Source organism: Microtus oregoni, unplaced genomic scaffold (genome assembly GCF_018167655.1).
Source record: "Microtus oregoni isolate MIOR12 unplaced genomic scaffold, Mior012 000004F_ref0000308, whole genome shotgun sequence".
In the NCBI taxonomy this organism is placed as follows: domain Eukaryota; kingdom Metazoa; phylum Chordata; class Mammalia; order Rodentia; family Cricetidae; genus Microtus; species Microtus oregoni.
This window is the reverse complement of record NW_024543063.1, coordinates 61159468-61182479: the sequence shown is the minus strand read 5'-3', so window position 1 is coordinate 61182479 and position 23012 is coordinate 61159468. Positions and strand designations below refer to the sequence as shown.

Here is a 23012-nt window from a genome sequence, read left to right as displayed (position 1 = left end):
TCAAAGAGGTAAGAAAATTCACCAGCATCTTGCTGAGGACTTTGTGTCAGGCTTTCTGTGGTAAATTTGATGTTAAACATGTAACCTCTGCAATGACGAGTTGAAGACACAGCAGATTACCATGTTAGCCAATGTTCTCTGTAGCTATTATGCAAAAGCAGTACATAAACAAATGCTTAAAAACACAGCCGTTATAAATGTACTAAAAAACTGTTGTACATCACAGCAATGTCCGGTTGCCACATGCAACAAGGTACAAAGTAAATCAATATGTTAAGATGTTGGATATATAATACCACTGATAGGAAATACTGAAGGATGCAACTTAGAGGAAGCATTGCTATGAACAATGATAGCCAAGACTATCCTTGTGATGTCACTTGACAAGTAGAACACAGGTTTAGTCAGAGGGAGGGCGGGAGGAAAGGAGGGGGGGGAGGGAGGGAGAGGGGAATTGAGGGAGGGAGGGACGGAGGGAGGGAGGGACGGAGGGAGGGAGGGAGGGAGGGAGGGAGGAATTAATTCAGTGTAAAGAGGCAGAAAGGAATCTGAGGCTGAGCAGGAGATACAGATTTGATGCCTGAGGTAGATTACACAAGGGTCACGGTTCTGTACACTTTTGTAGCCGTGTTCTTGTGTAAGATAATTTTGTTTCTCTGTCAATCATAAATGGAATCTATTTCCTCTTCTCTGGAATCTGGGCTAGCCCAATGACTCACTCTGGTCCACAGAATATGACAGAAGGTATTACATGACATTTCTCAGCCCCAGCACCAGCCCTCTCAGGAAGCCACCATGAAAACAAGCCCAAACCATCACACAGTAGTAGGGGATAGCATGCCAGAAAAACAAGGTCCCTAGCAGACAGCCAGATGCCCTCCAAAAACAAAGTACCCTGGCAATTCCATAGTGAGTACACACAGAAAGCTCAGAGGAAATAAAACCTGCCCTGCTAAGCACAGCCTAGATGGCTGACCTGTAAGTCATAGTATACTTAGAAACTGTTTGTTACACAGTCAGAGATAACTGATGCAAGTATCAGAAAGGGACCAATGAAAAGCACAAAGATCCCTACAAAAGTTTTGCTGTTGTTGGTTTATTTTGTTTTTTAATACAGAGGCAAAGGAAAACAAAGCCAAGCTTGAGATGAACAGTCACAGTCTCTGGGAAGATGAGGAGAAACAGGAGACAAGTGGCAGAGAAGCAGTTACCAGAAGCATCCAGATATACAACATCAGGATCTAGGAATGAAGGAAGGGGACACAGAGGGACAATAAGACAAAAGAGGGTCTAAATTATCATAAGGTAGAACTCTAGGGTTTGAATAATACAGCCCCTGAGAGTGGCATTCCATGTTCTTGCAGGAATAAGGAAGACTGAAATAGCACTGAGAGATCACTGAAGGAGTCCCAGTTCCAACAACTTAGAAAGAAAGAGACGTGGTTCAGGAGGAGGCAGGGGATGGGGGTTCTGGGTGAGACTCTAGGCAAAGATTATTTGCTTGAAAAATTATTCATAGAAAAGATATTCAGGAGGGAGTCGACAGAGGCAGTTAGCTAGAAGGTAGGATGGCTAACAAGTATGGCAGTTACGTGTGCAGGGTCAAGATGAGAGGAAAGAACCATGAGGTTAAGTAGGGTGAAGGGACATTCAGGTCTGGGGGTTTCTGCAGAAAGGGGGTTTTGGTAGATATGTGGATACAGGAGTCAGCAGCAAACTGGGTTTGATAAAAATTTTCAAAATCTCAGGCTTCAAAACATCGAGAATGATTACTACTCAAAAGCTTGCTCACCTATACTGAGACTTGAGAAATAGCATTATAAAACTTGAAGACATATTTTGAAAAGAAGAGAAATGTGAGCCTGAAATATAGGTAATCAATTAAAATTAGGACATGATGATTTGCAGTTTCTGCGAAGAAGAACATAAATTGCTGGGTATTTTAAGCAGGCCCAAAATAAAATGCCCAAACTAAAGAAAGGACTCAAGAGCCTCCATCTTGGCACAATGCGCCTCTCACCACAGGTTTTCCAAGAAGCAAATGTCAACAAAAATGTGCAGAAACTGGACCACTGCACACAATCGCAATTTGGAACAACCCAAGAAGTAGGTCTAGGCCGTCACCTGGTACACATCCCCACACACCCACTAATCTCCATGTCTTCTCGTGCACTTACTCCTTCCATAAGGATGGGGTGCTTAGCTTGATCACATGGCCAGCAGCAGTAGAGACTTCTGGGAATTCAGTCACCACAGGTGGTCAACTGACTCAGTCTGGCCAGTGAACTATAAGCAAACTATTTATACGGCAGCTCCTGGAAGCTTCCTTTGGCCTCCTCCTTCCTGCTGGCCTGACCACTGGCAATTCCACCTTGAACTAGGAAGAAAAGACTCATGCTAGCCAGAGCACCCTGGTTCCTAGGCGCTATGAAGCCCCATAGGATCCCTGAACTATTTCCTCCTGGACTTGACTAAGATGGACAGAAGTAAATGCTTGGGTCACTTAATCCACTGCTATACAACTTTCGCTTCTGCTCCTTGGTTTTTCTGTTTACCTCCCCCTGGGAATGCACTGAGGCTACCCTTTCCTTGGTCTTTTCTTGGCCAGCTTCGTTTAAGATCAGTCTCTTTCATTCCTGCTTTTCTATTGTTGCTACCTCAGCAAGATCCACCATCAAGTCACCTTCATGTCCATTGCTCTGTCCCTGCCCTGAACTCTGAACAAATTACTGATACAGGAGATTATCAATAAGATTTGAATTTAGAAACTTTGAAGCAAATCATTACCATTGCAGACCAGCATCTCCTTAAAAACTAGACAAGCGGGTCTTCTCGTCTATGCTTCCATTGCCTAGAGCTTTCCAGCATGTGGTGGTTCCAATTCATGTACATTCCAAGATTAAAGTACAATCATATCTGCGCAACAGCATTTTTGTTCCTATCTTTCTCATGACTTACTACATTTTCTTTATTGTGAAAAGTGCTGTTCACAGACCCCCAACCTAAAGGAGTTCAAATTCCAATGAAAATAAATAGACAAGAATTCAAGCCATTAAATTACATATTAGAAATAAAATTATACAGAATCACTAGAGTCCTAACTGGAAGGATGAGAATGGGGTATTTTAGATGCTAGGGTATTTTCAGGTGGTTAGGCTATATTGGAGGCTACATTTGGCCATCAAAGGGTTGAGGAAGTGAAGAACGTCAAAGTCTAGAATGGGAAATGGTTCTAGATACAGTAAGAGGACATAAAGGCTGGTGTGGTCCAGGACACACAAAGCAAGAAGGACAATAGGGAAAGAAGTGAAACAGAATTAGGCAAAGATAGATCCTGAGCTTGTCAATCAGAACTCACAAGACAACCATATCCACTCTTCTGTCTGTCTTTGTGTCTGTCTTTGGGTATCTCTTCCTCCTTTCCTCTCATCATTTCTACTCAACTGGATGCGCAAATATGCTACATAAACCCCGCTGTCTTCCTTTTCTTCTCAGTGGTTAGCAAGCCTTTGTGCAAGGCTAAGCTCACTTTGACTCTTCACTCAACAATACCCTTTAAGGCTCACATCCTCCATCTTCTTCAGACATTCTCAGAGGCTGCCTTGAAAGTATCTTCTCATTAGGATCCCCTTTAAGTTTCATCCTCTGCCTGCATGCATGTCTATAAACACATAGGGATGTACATGCATGCATGCATGCATGCATACATACATACATATACATACATACTTTATTAGAACCTACCAAATGAAATCTTGGACTTTCCCCAGACATTCTAGTGCCTCCATAACCTGGTCATAACAAACCACATCTCCAACCTCCTCAGAAAGTTGAGAATCATCTCCACGTTTAGCCTGTGGACCCAACCTATGCAAGCCTCTAAACGGACTTTTGCCCATGTTTAGGTTCATGCAGCAGATTCTACCTGAAATTCTCTCACTCTCTCTTCTTCTCTCAAACCACATTTTACTCACTTATCCACTCTACACCTGAGAGCCCCCATGATCCCTTCGACCTGACTACAACGCCATGTCTATAGAACCTTCTTCCTCATTGTGCAGCCTAGAACCTCTGTCTTCTAAGTACATATTCACACACACATACTTTAGCACCTGCCCCCAGTCAGGCCAGAAACCTCTGGAAGGCAAGCCACATCTATTCTCAGTCCCTAACAAAAAGTTTACACCTAATACAAATGACATATATATGTGTGTGTATATATACACACAAATATACGTACAAATATATAATATGTACAAATAGCCAAGACGCACACATACTGCCTTACATAAGCACAGGCTCACTCTGGTCTCCAGGAACAACTACCAGCAGGATAACGCAAATCTTCTACTGCATCAAGTATCACCCGAGTTGGCATCTACACAACTTATTTTCACCCTATTTCCAATGCCAGTCTTGTGATAGATGCTCTTTGCTTTTTCACACAGGAATCAAGAAGGCTCCCCGCTCTTCAGCCATGTGGGTCACCACATGGTCTCAAGGGAAATGGTATGTGAACCCCCTCCTGAGATGCCACGTGACTCTGGGCCTGGGGCCAGAGTCCATCCAATGAGATTGGATCCATGAGCCACTGTTGGCCATCTTCACACTCCCTGCAGTCAGAATAGCAGACTTGAGAAGCCAACACATGAAAGCAGAAGTGATAAGAAAGTCCTCTGGTGTCCTTTGTGATTCTGGTTCTAACTATGCCCGAAACGTTAAGTGACAATTCCAGCTGCCTTAACTCAGCTGGGTAACTTCTTCTCACTTGCAACCCAAAGGATTTTTAAATAATACAATTCTTTTAACCATGTCTCCATTAAACTCTTTCATTAGAATTTTTTTTTTAAGAAGCCAAAAAGAAACTGCAAGTTCTTCATTAAAGAAGCAGACATGAAAGGGCAGAGATGTGCTGGGCATATCTGTTAATGGGTCAATACTTCTAGACTTCCTACCTTTTCTACAAGGAAAGCAGCCATGTATTGTAAAGGTATGCAAGTCAGCCAGTTTTTTTTTTGTTTTTGGTTTTGGTTTTTTTTTTTTTTTTTTTGACTTCTGTTATTGCTTCCTACAACAATTTTAAAGAAACCGTAGGACCTTTATCATTCCCGAGCAAATCCTTGGCCCGTTATAAATTAGCGGCAGGAATCATGGGGGGAAATCTCCCATTCTAGTATAACTATTTATGCTAAGTCAATTTTAAATCAGTTTGAAAAATCACCCACACCATCTTTAGTACAAATCTCCTATATAAACAACTGAGCTCATAAAGATGAGGTCACATTAAAACGACCATATTTGGAATAGAAGGGGCCAGTTTAAGATCTGGCACCTCTGAAAACATAAGTCCCACATTACTTAAGTATGTGGAACCCCAATGTGTCTTGATATTGGCCTATTGGTTTAATTTCTGGATTACCAGACATTCAAAGTATTCTTTAATAAGAAAAGTAAAATTAAATTAAGATTAAGGAGAATTTTTCAGTAGCTTATATGTCTTACATAGTCATGGAATACACTTTAAGAGACTATGGCCTCCCTGGGGAAGGGATTAAAGACACAAACCCAGGAAACAAAGGAAGCGAAATGATCTGCCACCCCAGGAGAAGATTTAAAAAAATACCAGAAGCTCAGGGACACCTTGAATAAAAGCCTCCAGTACTTATTTTTCAACATAATTTTTGTTCCTTTTCTAAGAGACCCTAATATACCTTCGAAACATATTTGAACTTATAAGCACACTTAGCAAAAAGGAAATCCTATCTCTCTTTAACAACCAATCTGAAAGATATTCTCTAAGACCCTTAAAATTCACCATTTATACCTCACAGAAATCCACTGTGAAAGTACATTTCATTACAAAATGAAATGTTTTCCTTCGTGGCTGATAGTGTTTTCAATTACTGCAGCTTTACATCACCGCTCATTAGTAGTAACTATTTAAAGGTGTTTCCCACCAAATAACGATCAAATGTATAAATGATGTGTCATCAGGCAGACACAACGCCTTAAGTACTCTGGTTTTCCCCCACAATTATTACAATAAAGAACTGGCTCATTGGGTAAAGGTGCTTATCACACAAGTTTGATGGCCTAAGTTCATGACTTCGGACCCCACATGGTTGACAGAGAGAATCAACTCCCACAGGCTGTCCTCGGAATTTCCATGTGCACAGCATGGACACGGACACACACACACACACACACACACACACAATGATTTTCTTCATTAACCATGAATTTGGCAGGATTTCTAAATGAGCATAGTTCACATTGTACTTCCTAAATGACCGCCTCACTAAGGGAAGGATTGTGTTAAAACTGCTTACCAGCCCTCAAGGTCACAGCATGTCCCATTCCTACCTCCTCACTTCCGAAGAAATCAAATCCATTTCCTCTACTTTTTTGCATAAAGATTCCCATTTTGGTTCCTCACCCTGAACTCTTTCTTGAATCCCAGCACATGTGTTGGTAGGAATATTCCACCAAAATATCCAATGCCAGCTTTATTTTTTCTCCAAAACTAGCCCATGAATCAGAGTTTCTAGGAGTGAAATCCCAAAGCCAGTTTCCTAACAAGTTCCTTGGATGATCCTGGTGTGGGGGAAGATAGAGGAATATTGCTCCACAAAATGGTCACACCACCCCTTCTACCATCTCCTCCACCACCTGACAACCATCTACCATTTCCTCCATCGCTTTATAAGCATGTACCATCTCCTCCACTGTCTGACAACATCTACCATCTCCTCCACCACCTAACAACCATCTACCATCTCCTCCACTGTCTGACAACATCTACCATCTCCTCCACTGTCTGACAACCATCTACCATCTCCACCACCTGACAACCATCTATCATCTCCTCCACCACCTGACAACCATCTACCATCTCCTCCACTGCCTGACAGCCATCTACCATCTCCTCCACCACCTGACAACCATCTATCATCTACTCCACCACCTGACAACCATCTATCATCTCCTCCACTGTCTGACAACCGTCTACCATCTCCTCTACCGCCTGATAACCATCTACCATCTACTCCACCACCTGACAACCATCTATCATCTACTCCACCACCTGACAACCATCTATCATCTCCTCCACTGTCTGACAACCATCTACCATCTCCTCCACCGCCTGATAACCATCTACCATCTCCTCCACCGCCTGATAACCATCTACCATCTCCTCCACTGCCTGACAGCCATCTACCATCTCCTCCACCACCTGACAACCACCTACCATCTCCTCCATCTGACAATATCTACCATCTCTTTCACTGTCTGACAACATCTACCATCTCTTCCACCGTCTGACAACATCTACCATCTCCTCTGCCGCTGACTAACCAAAAAATACTTTCAGTCTGTAATTTCTCCAATGGCAGTAACCTTATCTCACTTGATTTCTGTGCGAGTTCTCTCTTGTTTAATGAGATCTCCTTGCAATGAAAGCCTTCAAACACCAAGCCTCGTCTCACAGCACCTGAGAGGAATATGGAGGGGCACAAATACCCCCTCAGAAGTGCTTCCAGAAGATTCCTGGCCACAGACTGAGTGTTAACAAATCTGTGACTATTTCTAAAACACACAAACACACATAAAAAATTATATGCAACGATTTTTTAAAAACAGACAACTAATTGAGGGTGTTTTCTTTCTTTTAAATACTGTGGTGATTAAATAAAGTAACTCTTCAAGTGACTTGGACTTCCAGCTGAGCTTGTGCCCTGCAGGAGGATGGCACAGAAATAGCAACATTCTTTGAACACTGTGACCACATACATCCATCGGCTTAATCTAAAATCCCTAGATTAATTTTCCTGGCCTAACTATATGCTTGTCCCTACTGAGCAAAGGGTTCAGTTTATCTTCCCACTGTTTGGGGTGACCAGATGAAGAGTGTGTAGACCTCTACTTTGTGACCACTGGGCTACTTTATCCCTTAGTCACTATACACCAGACAACTTGGACTGTAAGCTTTTCAATGGCCTGTAAAAAAATGTTTAAAGTTTCAGGGAGGAGGATATCAAGCAAGCAATAAAATTAAAACAAGTACATAATCAAATGACTACAAAATGTACACATACTACAACTGATCAACATCAACCCAGATACACCACCGTACCATGACACGGAATTCGGGACAGGGTTGGTGTTAATGTCTGATATGGTGTAGAGAGTTGCCCAGACTGTAAGTGTACATACTAACACACACTCTGCACAAAGTCTAGTCAACTCCACAACTGTCACAATGCCCAGGTCTTTGCCCATGTCCACTCCAGCACTACACTGACCACACTGTTGGACAGGGGAATAAAATGTCCCATATAACTGAACATTAACGACAAAAGACTTACCAAGAAAAATAAAAAATTCTTTGAGTCCTATTCTGCTTATAAACCAGTCTAAGAGCAAAGGAACACAAAAGTAGACTCTGAGGGTTTGGCACAATTATTCTAATTACTTAATTTACTGTCATCTTTCAAAACTATGGATACAGTTTTAAAACTACGGTCATTTCACATAAAAATCCAGATTATCATTCTCTTATAAAGAGAACTGTAAACTATGGATTACAGGGCCCAAATGTTGCCATGGGGAGAGTCTAGCTGATGCTGAGCAAGGCTATGGCTTTACATGGTGGTGTTTTCAGCTTCTCACAAACCCTGTCCTCACATGGGTCCACCGTCTGCCCCTATAGACATCTACGTGTATGAGCCCTGAGAGGAACTCTTAAAAAAAAATCCACTTCTCTCCTATCATGTGGCTTTGATATCTCATTTTAAGACCTGTCATGGAAGGATATGGAAATATCTCAAGGAGTTTTCAAAATTCAACAGTCTTATACTCCAGATCCTAGAAATAAAGTAAGTTACCTCATGACAGGGTAAGATACTGATCTAAGAAATATCCATCAAAATCTCCTCTCAGTAAGTTTTCAGTTCAAAAACATGGTACCCAAGAAGAGAGGCAAAAAAAAAAAAAAAAAAAAAAAAAAACGAATTAGCCTTCAGTCTCTTACCCTTCAAGGTAGCCAGAATAGAGAGCCAATGAGATGGAATGAAAGGACGAGCAAGAGTATGTCTTAATTAAGTACGGGTGATCAATAAAAACATGCATAAAAAGGAGAAAGCAAGGCTTAGGGCTGAGGCCTTAATCTACATAAATGTAAAAAGCCCTGTTTTGCCAAGGAAACAAAATGCTAAAAGTATTAAGCAAATTAAGCAGAGGTCAGTCCGAGTTCACTATTAACCTGAATTATTTTATCTCACACCCATGTTAGATGTACGATCTTATTCAGAGACAGCAGACTCACAACAACTTCAACTGGTATTTTATGTGTTACTGTCTTGCTGGTGAAAAAAATTAACTAAACCCAAAGGAAAACTCCGGGTTAGTCAGTGGGTCACCAACTCACTTGAATAACATAATGACTTTTTTTCCCTTTTTAAAATACAGATTTTGGTTCAATTTGCTAGTCACATCATAAAAATAAATAAATAAACGTTCTAACAGTGGATTGAAATGAAAATGAAAACTAGTCCTTAGAAAACAGACATGGCTTTAAGTTTATACATCAGCGGTTGATTCATGAATTATTAACTGATTTTAATGATCCTGGCTATATTTTATTTGAAGTTATTCTCCTACTTGCAATGACTTTTGAATCCTCCAAAGCCTTTTATCCGTTTTCCATAGACAGTATAGTTTCCTGAGTACTGACATTTAAAAGGGACCCATATACTCACAGAATGTAAAGATAATACAGTCACATATAATTTATACAAAGGACTCTGGTCATCTGTTAAAAGGAGAAATGAATGGAGCCCTATTATTCACGGCTTGTAAATAAATGTAGAGATAAGCGCGGGGTTTCACTTGGGAAGCTCTGGCCCCGAGAGCTCGCTTTCTTCTCAAGTTTCCCAGATGGTCATTAAAACAAGAAAAGGCAGAAACATACTTTTTTGTAATCCATCATTTCTCATTCAGAAGGATAATACAGGTCTTCGAAAGTCAAGCCTTAAGAAAGATGAATGAATTCCAGGTACTTTCAGATGAAGTAAACGCCTGTCTTTGTACGCTGCTTTACGTCTTCAATAAATCTACTCTGTACGGCAAACACCACTTCAGATGCAAGTTAGCTGTGAAGCAAATGTTGTAACCCTTTAATTAGCTCTAGCTGCTCTGTGCTCATAAAGTTAATACTTCCTCTTCTGCTACATTCTCTGCACAAAGATAAATTGTGGGGAATAAAACTGGCTTTTTTTTTAAACTCCACTCCAGAAATGAAGAATACAGGAATACTATATCTGACCTGTGGCTCAGTCTAAAGGTACTTACATTTTTACCTGTAAACAAGTCAAAGCAAACACACCTTGAGAGTAAGTACAATTTGACCCCTCCCAAAGCTGAACCCAACTTCTAAGTAGTCTCCCTCCAGTCCTTCCTATCATCTGAATTCCCAAGAGCAGGTTATTTCAGGGCCATTGCAGAATTCAGAAAGGGACACCAAATGAGCTTGCTTCCCCACTGCTAAAGTTGACCCAGCAGCTAGACAAATACCGTCTGATTTCAGGCTTTATATGCCTGCCCTGAAATCAGCTTCGTGGTTTAAAATGACTCAAAATAACCCTTCTCAGAAAATAAAAGGAGATACACACACACACACACACACACACACAACCCACAATTTCGTCAGTCCCTTGAAACCCTTGGGATCCCAGTGAACAGAGATTTGCCATGCATGGCAGCGACTGGCTTAATACAATAGGTTTCTATTTGGATGTCATTCGAGTGTTGCTGATCTTAAATCAGAGAAAGTAGTTACATTAGACAAGGTAATGGCTTCCAAAAATAAGAGCATGCCCAGTCTACAGGAGGATTGCATACCCAGGCTGCGCTCCGAGGAGATAAGTAATAGCCCACTGGAACAATTAGGCGGATTCTCAGAAACAGTACATACTTAATTAGGCTGCCTAGGTCCCTGACTGAGCATACATGGGGGACTTTTTAAAGCATTTAATAACCTGAGTAAATCCAAAACCAGACGACAGAAACCGATCCTTTACTCTGGCTACAGCCTTCGGCCTTTTCTTGCCTTGCTTTCGACGCTTAAGGCATTGCATTCTCCTAAGATTTTGGAAGAGTATGAATGGGCACCGGCACCAACTGGACTAAAAACACTGAATAAAGTCCCTCGTCCTCCCTTACTGGAAGGGTCCTGAGTGCCCAGCTCAGGGGTACCCACCACGACAGGGGAGAGAGTCAGTGAGACTCTGATGGTCTTTTGCAAACTTTAGCACTGAAGTTGGGAGAGGGCCATAAACAATAAGGCACAGGACCTCCATGAGCCAGGGGCACAGCCAACTGTCCGGGCTCTAGACACAATCCCTCCTCTTCCTGTTATCTATTCATTACTTTTGTGTTGCACCTTTCTTTCAGCTGCCTCCGTATTTCCTCCTCCGTTATCCAAGCAATCATAAACAAACTAGGATTTGAAAGAAAAGTCGGAGGGGGAGGGAGGAGCGGGGGAAGGGAAAAGAAAAACACATTCAAAAGGCTCTTTCTCTGAATCTCGCCCTCGGGGTTACCGTCTCAAAGCTCTGTGGTGGGAGTTTAGGAAAGGTAGACAACCCCGGTTCCTCAAAGCCCACCGACTAGGTCCAAGGTCCGCCTATGGTCACCTGAATCTCTCGCTCCTGGAGTTAACGCGACGAGAGGTGCAAAAGATGGGGTGACCCTGGGGCGTGGTGTGAAGCTGCAACTCTGATCTCCCCCCCCGGGGGGCAGGGGGACCACCACCGCAAAAAAAAATAAAAATAAAATAAAACACGAGAAGCTCTTTGAGCTAACCCAGGAGAAGCGAGTACCTTCGTCTGTTAGACCAGAGAAAGCACCCTAGAGAGAAGGAAGTAAAGGGCACCTGCTGGGGTCCTACAACTTCAGGTTTCCCAGACCCAGACCCGGGACCGGGCACTCTCTAAAGTTTGTTCCTCTCTTTTCCTGAGAACCTGGGAGAAGCTTCTGACTGGGTGGGTTAAGTGAGATGGGCGGCAAGAAGAAGGTCCATGAGCTCTGGGACCCCTACGTGGCGTGCCGTCCATACATACACACATAGCAGAGGTGCTGCAATCGTGTTTACTAATAACATCTACAAGGACTCACGCGCGAGTCTCGGCTCAGTGCAGGGACTGAGCTTCGCACAGCTTTGGGGGGAGCGGGGGAGGGGACCAGAAGGGCAGAAGGAGCGCCAGCAGAGGGACAAAAAGGTGGGTGGGAAGGGGGACAGTAAGAGAAGACGAGTTGGTCAGAGACGAAGGCGCACCGAGAAACCAGCGTATGGGGAGAAAAGATAGAAAAGAAAGTGCAGCGGGCTAGGCGGGACGCGCCCGGGATGGAGAAGTGGCCCCCGCCCCCGGCCCGGTCACCTTGCTGTAGCCGTAGTACCCCAGGCACTGCGCGAAGTCCAGGCCAGCGGGGTCCCCGGCCGCCGCGGGGTAGAACCTCACATCCATGCCGGGGCCGGGGCCGGGGCCGGGGGCCGAGGCTGGAGCTCGCCGGGGCCGCTACCCGCCTCCTTGCGGCCGCGCGATCCACTGTCGAGGACGCCCGGCCGGGGGCGCCCAGGGACAGCGCACGGGTTGTGGGACTGGAGGGGTGTCGCGCGGGGGCCGCCGACGAGCCCGGGAGCTGCGGCCGCCGCACACAAAGGCGAGGCCACGCGAGCCGCGGGAGAGCGGGAGGCGGCCCGGGGGACGCGCCCCACCGGGACACCGAGGCTGGCTAAGCACGGGCCGGGCGCCCGGGGCACAGGGCGCAGCGCGGGGACCCGGGGCGGCCGGCGAGCTCAGGTGCGCGGAGAGGCTAGGACGGCGGCGGCGGCGGCTGGCCCCGCTCCTCCTCCCCGGGCGGACTGAGCCGAGGAGCCGCGGAGACAAGGGGCCCGGCCCCTCCCCTGCCGCTCCCCCTCCTGCCGCCGCCGGTCCCCTCCCCGCGCCTCCGCCGCTCCGCCCCTCCCACCCCGGGCAGCTGGCGCGCCGCCCGCCCCGCCGGTGCGCTCGGCTGCCGACCGCCTCCGGGCTCGCGCCCCGCCCCGCGCCCCGTGCAGCCCCGGCCACAGCGCGCCCTTCTCCCGGCCTCTCTCCGTCCCACCCCTTCCCTCTCCGGTCCTCTTTGTCCCCGCGGCCTCACCGCTCTCCTCGCTCCCCGGCCTCCCTCGGCCGCCCCGCCGCTTCCAGCACTGTCCCCTCTCGCGTCCCGCTCTCCTCCTGTGCGACCCTCGCTTCCCTCTGCCTTCGCATCCCCAAACCGTCCACTCCCAACCCAGTGCCTACCTTCCTGTCCCAATCCTTGCTGGTGGGGACCTATCCTTATGCCCGGTGTTCTGGGTGTAGACCCAGTCCAGAAACTAACCTGTTCAAGTAGCTCCTGGTAGCCAGGACCGGGAACCCCATGTACACCTGTGGTATTTTCCAGAAGGAGTGTTAGGGCCTGACCTTTCACAGGTAGGCAGACTTGAAGCTTCCCGGGTTAAGGCTCGCATCGGGTCTCTTTGTATTTTCTTTACTCTTGTTTGTTTTTGAAAGGCATTTGAGTAAGTGATCTAGGCGGGATCACTCGCCACTCTCTGAGAGAAAATGTCCCTCTTTTCCCAAAAGGTTCTGGGTGATTAACTTGCTCACGCTGCACCCACCCTCCCACCCCTCTTTATTTCTTTCTCTTTCTTTAATCTACGTTTCACCCTCCCCTCACTCTCCTCCCCCCCCCCCCCCCCCCGCAGTCTCCACCACCACCACCACCCTCGACTTTATTACTCTGAGTTAATTTGAAAGTTTGGCCTTCAGCCTTAGTGGTAGAAAACGTTGGTGGAGCTGTGAGATCTCCCTTTCCCGGCTCAGTTATCAGCGAACTACTTAGGGAAAGATGTTGATATATTTCGACTGACAAGTCTTTAATAGTGTGGTTCCTGATCACTTCCCTGGCCCCGGGGCCTAAACTTTTCCAGACATACACGGCTTTCTGTATGTTCTCCAAAGTAGACACTCCAGTTCGTAACACCTGTGTGTGTACCTTCGCTCAACACTGTATTCAGGAACCAAGCAGGGAAAAAACACACACACAAAAAAAACCTTTAATTAGGTGAAAGTGTGTGTGTGTGTGTGTGTGTGTGTGTGTGTGTATGAGGGGACTGAGAAAGTCATGTGTATTCAGGGAAGGAACAACTCCTCACATTGTCCCTGGGTTGACTCCGACTCCCCCCCTCCTGAAAATGCTTTGGTCTCCTCTCCTGAGTCTCCATTTAATGTTGACAACCCAGCGGCGCTCCCTAATGGCCCAGCGGGTTGCACAAATTGGCCGTGTGCTGAGATATTATCAGGACAAGACCCCATTGAGTAAGTTCTTGAAACTCAGAATTAGAGGCCCTTTCTCTGGGCCACTGGGCGCCGGTGGCCTTTCCACCAATCAGAACTGGAGGTTGCAGTGGCCACCTGTTGTCCCGAAAGAGAACATCTTTTAAGTCCTCACTAGGAGTATTTAACAATGGCGGCTAGTGCAGGGGTCCAACCAAGGGGCAGAAGCAGATTGCTGATCCAGGGTACCAGAAAAGAATTTTCCCACCACTGTAAGCCTTAAAAGGGAGCAAGCCTCAAAGGCCGGGAAGATGTGCTTTTCTCTGCACGCTCACATCCCTCTCCAATGCATCTGGAGCAATCTGAGCTTGATTATGGAGGACGAAGGAAAATATAATCAAAGTTACAGCAAGAGTAACAACCTGGAGTTGTAATCAGACCCCAGGATTAGGCACACACATACTCTGCGGTAGAAATCCCACTAGCTGCTGGAGCTGGAATTACATGCGCTGGTGGGTGGGTTGCACTGCCAGAAACTCTGAGAACCTTGCCCCGAGATGCCTGCTCACGTCCCATACCGCCCTTGGCCACTATTTTTAAACCGTTTCCCAGGAAGTCTCTCCCTGTCATGTAGAAACTAACTAGGAAAAGTTTTTGAGAGGAGGCAATACTCACAAGTCTGCGTATTTTTTGATAGTTTTAGGTTAAGAGGTAAGCAAAAAGTGTTGGGGGATTGGGTGGCTAGTGGGCCAGCGAGACCTGAGATGTGCTTGAGGCTTCAGAATGAGGAGTTACGGGTCATTTGGGGAGTCGTGCATTTGACCTTTCCCGTCTGTCTCCATGCATTTGAGAACATAGTACATGCCAGCCACTGTTGATACCCTTGCAAATAAGAACATAATCCTGGAAAAAGAGAAAAGATTTTAGAAGGGACCATGGACTGTACCATGCACACAAACACGTGTGCCCGCGCACACAGGTCTCATCTCATCCAACCACCTGGAGCTCCTGTCATGTTACAGCTACTGCCGCTATTGAGTGATCTGACAAATTCCCAAATAGCCAGCCTGGAGGGTGCTGGGGTCTAGGCCTTCAGAGTATTTGAATACGAGACTCCGCGGATGAGGTAGTATACATAGCAAGGTGCTGGGTACCCCCAGCACGGCAGACCATGCCTGGGACATACTTTGACATGAAGAAGAGGAAGTTTATAAGAAAAGCGAAAAGGAAGAAAGATGAAGAAAGGGAAGAAGAGCAAACACCTCAGTGTTGGAACATTTTTTGCAGGCCATCTGGCTAAGGTGGGATTTAAGACTACACAGGACCTCTGACTTGAATAATCTCCCTTGAGGAGACGCTAAGACACCCTGATGCCTTGGAGCTTTTGCATACCTAAGCACTAAAGTTATACTGTTTTGTTTAGAGCTGATTTGATTAAACTTTTCATTGCATTGATAATGACACCTCATTTTAGAAGTTCCGGGGGATGTAAATAAAGCCCATCCTCTAGAAACTAGACAGTGGCCTCTAAAGTACTGACAACAATTGCGAACATGATGTATTTTATAGGGTGTCCCTTTTCCTCGTCTATCTGTAGTTTCCATTCTGTATCCCATACCAAAGGTTTCCTGCTACCAGCTTAGCCTTGAACCTAACTAAAGAAGCTTCTTCAAAATTCCTCTTAAATGTGGTTTGAATTTATGTTGAACAGTGTTAGCATATATTAAGAAGGGCCACAGAGGACTAGAGTAGGAGATGGTTCCGTTGACCTGGCTCTTGAATTGCAAGCATGAAGACCTGAGTTCAATTCCTAGAGCCCACATGAAAATGCTGGACATTGTAGCAAAGCTTGTAACCACAGGGCTGGGAAGGTAGAGACAAGATCTTGGGACTTGGTAAGCAGCCAGTCTAACTTCATTGGTGAGCCTCGGGTCCATGAGACACCCTGTCAGAAAGAAAAAGGTAGATGGTCTTTCTGAAATACCCACGGTCTAAATTTCACAGAGATGGGCCTGCACACCCCCCCCCGTTAGCAGCACACATGAAAATATACATCCATGAAAAATACACACTTAAAAAATAGTAACAATAGAAGAATTCTTGTGAAGCCAAAATATAACTTCTGAGCATAAAGAAATTCCTTCAGGATTTGCCTATGACTTGGGTGATTACTGTTAATTTGATTAGCCTGTTGTCTCTATTTATCCAAGAATATATTTTTTAATGAAAAAAATAAACAAATGTTACAAAGTGTGAAAGCAACTTTAAATCTTAGCAGAACTGTGAAAAAATTTCCCCCTGCTTTCTGTGGCCTCAAATTAAGCAAGGACCAGAGAGGACTGTATTCAACCAAAACCTGCTGGATTTTGTAACCAGAAATCTGACTTTTAGGAATTTTTGAAAGTCACATAAGCCAGATGAAACAGATACTACTAGACATTATATATGGCTTAGTTCTCTTGCGTTGGGGTGATGAAAAGCCCTATCCAAATATTATGATCCCCGTTTGCAGTATGTAATGTAGCCAAATTAACAGCGGCTCCAAATTGAAATTAACAAGGCCAGAGTTTCTCAGGTCTCTGTTCCATTCCCACAGTAACAGCTAATGTATTATAAGTGTAAATGTCTGGTGGTTGGTTTTGTGTCTGAACTTGGCTTCGCATCATAAAGCACAGGGTCTCTAGCCAGCCTGGATTCGTAATCTATGTGTAAAACCCGTTGCCACAAACTTTAGGTTTCCTGTCAGAGAACAGGTCTCTCATATTCATAGTTGGGGTCCCAAGCAAATAAAATCAACTGGCCAACATTCTCACAACAGCCAACATGTAGGGGGCGGGCGGGGGTGCTAGGGGAGATCGGAATTACAAGTCATTATTAGCACAATACCCAAGTGAAGCCAGTTGACGGGCAAGGGTTTCACCAGGAATTACAACCTGAAAGTAACCTCCAAGCCCAGAGCGTTTTGTTTCATTTTTTAACAATTCCAAGCTTCTAGTGTAGAAATGCACATTAATTTTATATCTTTACTTCAATTAGAAATACAGAAACATAGGCAGATGGAAAAAAGCAAACCTTGCCTTCATAATAAATATATATTCAGTTGTGTACACGAGGTGACTTCTTGCATTACTAAGACAAATTTTGTTCATACTGATCTCTGTAACAGGAGATTCAGGAAGGACCGTCCGATGCTAACCAGTTCTCCTTCTGACTGTCACCTTCACTAAGAATAAAGCCACCCTTAGGTTCTGACAGAGTACAAGTAAGCTAGAAGCAAAGAGTATAAACAGAGAATTAATTCTTAGGAATAGGAACTGCATCACGCATTTGATTGTAGCTTAAGCAGTTCTTCAATGAAGCTATTTTAGAAGCCAATACACTCAATGCAATCAGGATTTCACTGTCTCTAGCTTTAAAAAACAATTCCATATTCGCAGAAATCCTAAGCTACTGGCCTGCCTGTTTTCAGAAACATACTCTATTTCTTCTAAAGTGAAAGACTGACCTCTTCTGCAGGAACAATTTTCAGAGACAGCGTGTTTATCAAATGGTTTCTCTGTTTTCATAAAAACAATTTATTTTCCCTGAACTCGTCAAGATAAGCATCAAAGCCAGGAAGAATGCACAATGAAGTTTATAATTACACTCTAGACACAAATCCTAGGTAGTTTTTATTTTGTTCAAGTGAAAAAGATTTTTTGTTTTTAGATTTTTGTCTTTTTTTTTTCCTTGAAGAGACAAAGGTAGTGATGGCTGGGGACGGGGGCGTCCACCCGCGTGGAAAGGAGAAAGCCCAGCCGGTTTACAGCAAGAGGCCCCGACAGGGCTTGCACAAAGCCCAGCTGAACTGTGGGAGCCCAAGACCCAGGACTTTCTCTGCAAATGGGTAGGGGTCAGTCCAGATTTTGTTTTTCGCTAAGGGGTAGCTACAGGGGCATGAAAGAGAGGAAATCCTTAGACAGATGTACCCTGAACCTTCTCATGGCAGATCTGAATAGCCTTGCATGTCAATGCATCTCCATGACATCCTTTCTTGGAAAAACACCCACATTCCTAGTCTCCGTTTATATGGAACGGTCTCTTTAAGAAGCAGAGAACAGTAAACTTGTAAAATAATAAACAAATAACTGAGAAGGACCTGAACCCAGTAATAACGAGTGCGTTTCTTCAGAAAGGAGAAACAATTGCCTTTGCTCAGAGAGCCACCGAGGACGAGCTGCAAAATCATCTCCCTTCATTTACATAGACCAGTGTTTGCTTTTCCGGAAATAGTGCAGGTGCGTCTCCTGCAGGGTCTGAATCTCTACCTCATCAAACCGTTTTGCCAGAGTGGGACATGCCCTCTTTCCTGGAACAGTTTTAAATTTTCCCCCCTAGCCTTCCAGCCACCTGTTTGTGGAGTTCATCCTGTGGACTCCATGCATGCAATCAGAAACAAGAGAATGAGAATAAATGACCTTGTTTGTTATTTATAACAAAGAAACTCAGCAAAATTAATGCTGTGGAGCTTGACCTCGTGACCTGGGAGAAAGGGCCACCTCATGGCTTTGTGGCCAGCACACAATAGCCTGGCAGCTCCCATTGTCCAGCCACCGTGACTTTTGGATGGTCATTAAAACCGTATATCCAAAATATTAAATGTTTTACAAGTTAGATTAGAGGATTTGCACTCATTTTAAAAAGCATGTTTAAAGAAGTGAGGCCAGTTAGCCCAACAGCTTTTCCTTTAAAGACAGCAAGGAAAATCACTTAGCTTTATCTGCTTACTCTGTACTGTGTCAACATGTTGAAGAAAAGGGAAATATTAAAAATTTTCAAATGAGGACCCTGGGAATTGAAGAGAGTTAAGCATCTAATAGAAGCCAAACAGAAGAATGATCACTGTAAGTGGTCCCGGGAAAACACTCTGTTTCCTTCCTGTTGAGGCTACTGCTGGGCAGGGAAGACACAGCTTCCTCCTTTTAGATAAACGGGATGTGGATGCTGCCCCAGGATGGAATAGCACCGCCATGTTCTTCCACCCCCCCCCCCCCATCCCCATGTATCCAACCACACACCCTACAAGTTCTCAACAGGAAGAAAATGACAAACACAAGGAAGGACCTAAAGGACTTTCAATACTGATCTTGAGATGAGGTGGCTCAGAAAAAGAGACAACTCTGCATTTAGGGTGATGAAGCTCAGACTTGCCGTGTCCCTACCTGTAACGGCGTAAATGAATGCAGACAGAGTGTAAAAATATATATATATATAGCTTTAATGTAGAAATAGACTTACAGAACCACCGTTCCCGCGGAGACCAGGAAAGCAGAAGCGAGAAGCTCGGAGCTTGCTCGCCAAATTTATAGGCAGACATTAGCCCGAGGCGAACACGCCCCTTAAGGGGCGGGACTTATCCCTACATCTCCCCTTTTTGTCTAAATAAGACAGAACTAAACCAAATACAACTACATACAATAACAACAAATAATAAATACAACAAACAATATTGAGAACAAAAGCTTTGCTAAACATTCTATCTCAAGAAGTCCAAATAATGTAAAGAGTAACTACAATTATATAATCTTCAACTCAGTCAAAGATCTGAGAAGGGAATAAACACTACTCAACAAACTAGATATATCCAAAATGTGCAACAATTGACAGAGACAACTGACTACCTGGGCAATCACCCAAAGTCTCGTTTGCAACGTTGAGTCAACCAATTTTGGCTAAGGCCTAACATAACTGACATACCATTATTAAAGGCAAGGAACTTTTCAAAACTATCTTACCCTGTCTTGGCAGGATATGACAGTCCTGTTTTATCCATTGATGCACGCTCTGTATCTGTGTCAGTGGTTGAGGTATGGGCATTTCTTTCCCCAAAGGCCAGTTCTGCCAAATAGAAAGGCTCCAGATGGAGTGTTTTTGGTGCTCAACATTCTCTCGGGAATAGAGCGGTGTTGCCAGGAGCAATTGTGTCTCACTATCACGAAACTCTGAGTTAGATTAAAGGCCATTTTCTACAGCTCTTTGAAGAGGTTGAAGATTATCTATCTATACTGAGTATAATCTCTATATATCTAAAGAACCTGATTAGTCTAATTATAAATGACAAACTTAGATGACAATTAGTCTATATAATTCTCAATATCTATCTAACTTAAAGAATAAGACAATAAACAACTGTGAAACAAATGAGGACAATGACCTCCAAATATAAACAATGTACAAATATACATTGCAGTAGGTAAATATATATCAATACACAAATATTATATAAGTATCTTAATCAGAGGTAGAAATGTACACTGCAATATGGTAAATATATACAATATATATATCAATACAATATATGTCAATACATAAAAATGTTTTAAACAGAGGTAGAAACATGCATGCGTACAATAGTCCATATAATTTAACTTTGTTTCATTATACAAGAATTGATACCAATATATTTGTCTAAAAGCAGTAACTCACAATTATAAATCTATTATCCCATCATTCCCTCTTTTTTTTTTTTTTTTCAAAATGATCCTTGAGCTTATAAAATTCCTCTCCCAACCCTCAATCATATACTAATTATAATCAACCCCTAAATGATGTCCCTAAACCCAAGGGCAAACTTTACTGGGAGAGGGGACGTCGTTCTCTAGAATTACTTCCTGCTGTCATAGGGGCGACGTTCTTTCTGGGGGATCCTGTGAAAGTAAAATGATGGTTAAATTTCAAGATAATGTCTTTTAAAATTGCAAATAGTCTCTGAGTATTTTCGTGCAGGTCTGGCCAAAATGTTGTATAAGATGTGCACCATTTCAGCTAACCAAGTTGGAACTGTCTTGTGCAGCTGGTATCAAAAGCAGGTCTTGTAGTAGCGCTATCAGTATCATGACGTCATATCAACCAGGTGGAGTTGTTGTTATGGGGCCCCATCTTCTTCCTGGAAACTTAAAATGTCACTTCAGGAAAAACTCATTGTTCATTATGAAAAACTTAAACATTAATCATATAGACATATATATATATATTCAATGAAAGACATGATAGATATATTCAATGAAAAGTATGATAGATATGAAGAGAAGCAAAGATGTTTTCTAAACTCATATTTCTTTCTGTCCCATATCATGGCTCTTGATATGAGACAGAAACTCCAGAAACTCTGGGTTTTTCTCTTACTAACAGGCTTGGAATTGGAGAGGGACTGAGCCAGAGTCCAACTTCAAAACCAGCTTTATAAATTTAGAAATATGGTTTAATATTACTTACACAACCCATTCAGTTGTCTTGATATTTCCTATTGGGCAGGTATTTTTCCATCTGTCAGTATCCAAACATCCAGGGTCCCTTGAATTTCTCAAAGATGAGTGTTTTCCTGTGGAGATAAGAACAGAACCCTGCCCCCATTCTATATGTTTTTCTTACCACCTGTATGAATATCATCGTTGTGGATGAGTTGTCATTTCTCCTTTCCAAGAGGTTTCTCCTCTTCAAATCGAAACTTTATTAATTTTGATGGTATCCACAATTTTTCTTCTCCTGTGGAAACAAGAGCAAAACCCCTTCCCCAACGTAGCACATCTCCTGGCTTCCACTGAGAGGTCAGCACATCTTTGAAATAAATCGGTTGATTTAGTTCAGCAGACTTTTCCATTATCCAATGTCTTTCTGCTGCTGTCGTTCCTTTCTCATTAGCGTTAAGAAAATTCAAGGTTAATAAAGCATTATGTAATCTATTTCTGGGGGTATTTTCAGTCCCTTTCTGTTTGTTCAGCATATCCTTTATAGTACGATTTGATCTTTCTATAACTGCCTGACCTGTAGGATTATTTGGTATACCTGTAATGTGTTTTATATTATAATAATCAAAAAAGCATTTCATTTTCTTAGATACATATGCTGGACCATTATCTGTCTTTATTTGCGCAGGTATACCCATGATGGCCATAACTTCCAATAAATGTGTGATTACTGAATCAGCCTTTTCTGAGCTCAGGGCAGTAGCCCATTGAAAACCTGAATACGTGTCTATGGTGTGGTGTACATATTTTAATTTGCCAAATTCTGCAAAGTGGAACACATCCATCTGCCAGATTTCATTCCTTTGGGTGCCCTTTGGATTAGCCCCTGCAGGCAGTGGCGTTTGGTTATAGAAAGAGCAAGTAGGGCATTTCTTTACAATCTCCTTAGCTTGTTGCCATGTAATTGAAAACTCTTTCTTCAAACCTTTGCTATTAACATGATGTTTTTTATGAAATTCAGAGGCTTGTAGCACACTACCAATCAATAATTGATCAATTTCTGCATTACCTTGTGCTAGAGGACCTGGCAGACCCGTATGGGATCGGATGTGTGTTATGTACATAGGGCAAAGCCTGTTCCTGATCAAATCTTGAACCTGGAGGAACAATGAGGTTAGTTCAGTATCATCAGGTATAAATTCAGCAGTTTCAATATGTAAAATAACTCTTTCTGCGTATTGTGAATCTGTAACTATATTAATAGGTTCTTTAAAATCCCTTAGCACCATAAGAATGGCATATAATTCCGCCTTCTGGACAGAATTATACGGACTTTGTTCCACCTTATCCAAGTCTTCTGATTTGTAACCTGCCTTCCCTGATTTATTGGCATCAGTATAGAATGTACGGGCTCCAGTTATTGGAG

General features: G+C 43.6%; 1 protein-coding gene across 3 annotated transcripts in view; it reads right to left on the bottom strand.

Annotated features, from left to right (window-relative positions):
* The window catches only part of Tox3 (TOX high mobility group box family member 3), a 105774-nt gene extending 92095 nt beyond the window's left edge, over window positions 1-13679 (bottom strand). For 2 of the 3 annotated variants that reach the window (XM_041650769.1, XM_041650770.1), the window contains exon 1: window positions 12438-12951. In XM_041650769.1, the coding sequence (XP_041506703.1) occupies window positions 12438-12524 (87 nt within the window). In that variant the 5' untranslated portion in view covers window positions 12525-12951. Of the gene's footprint in view, window positions 1-12437; window positions 12952-13422 lie in introns of those variants that run through there. The other variant, XM_041650771.1, reaches the window with a different exon arrangement.
* Window positions 13680-23012: the final 9333 nt, after the last annotated feature.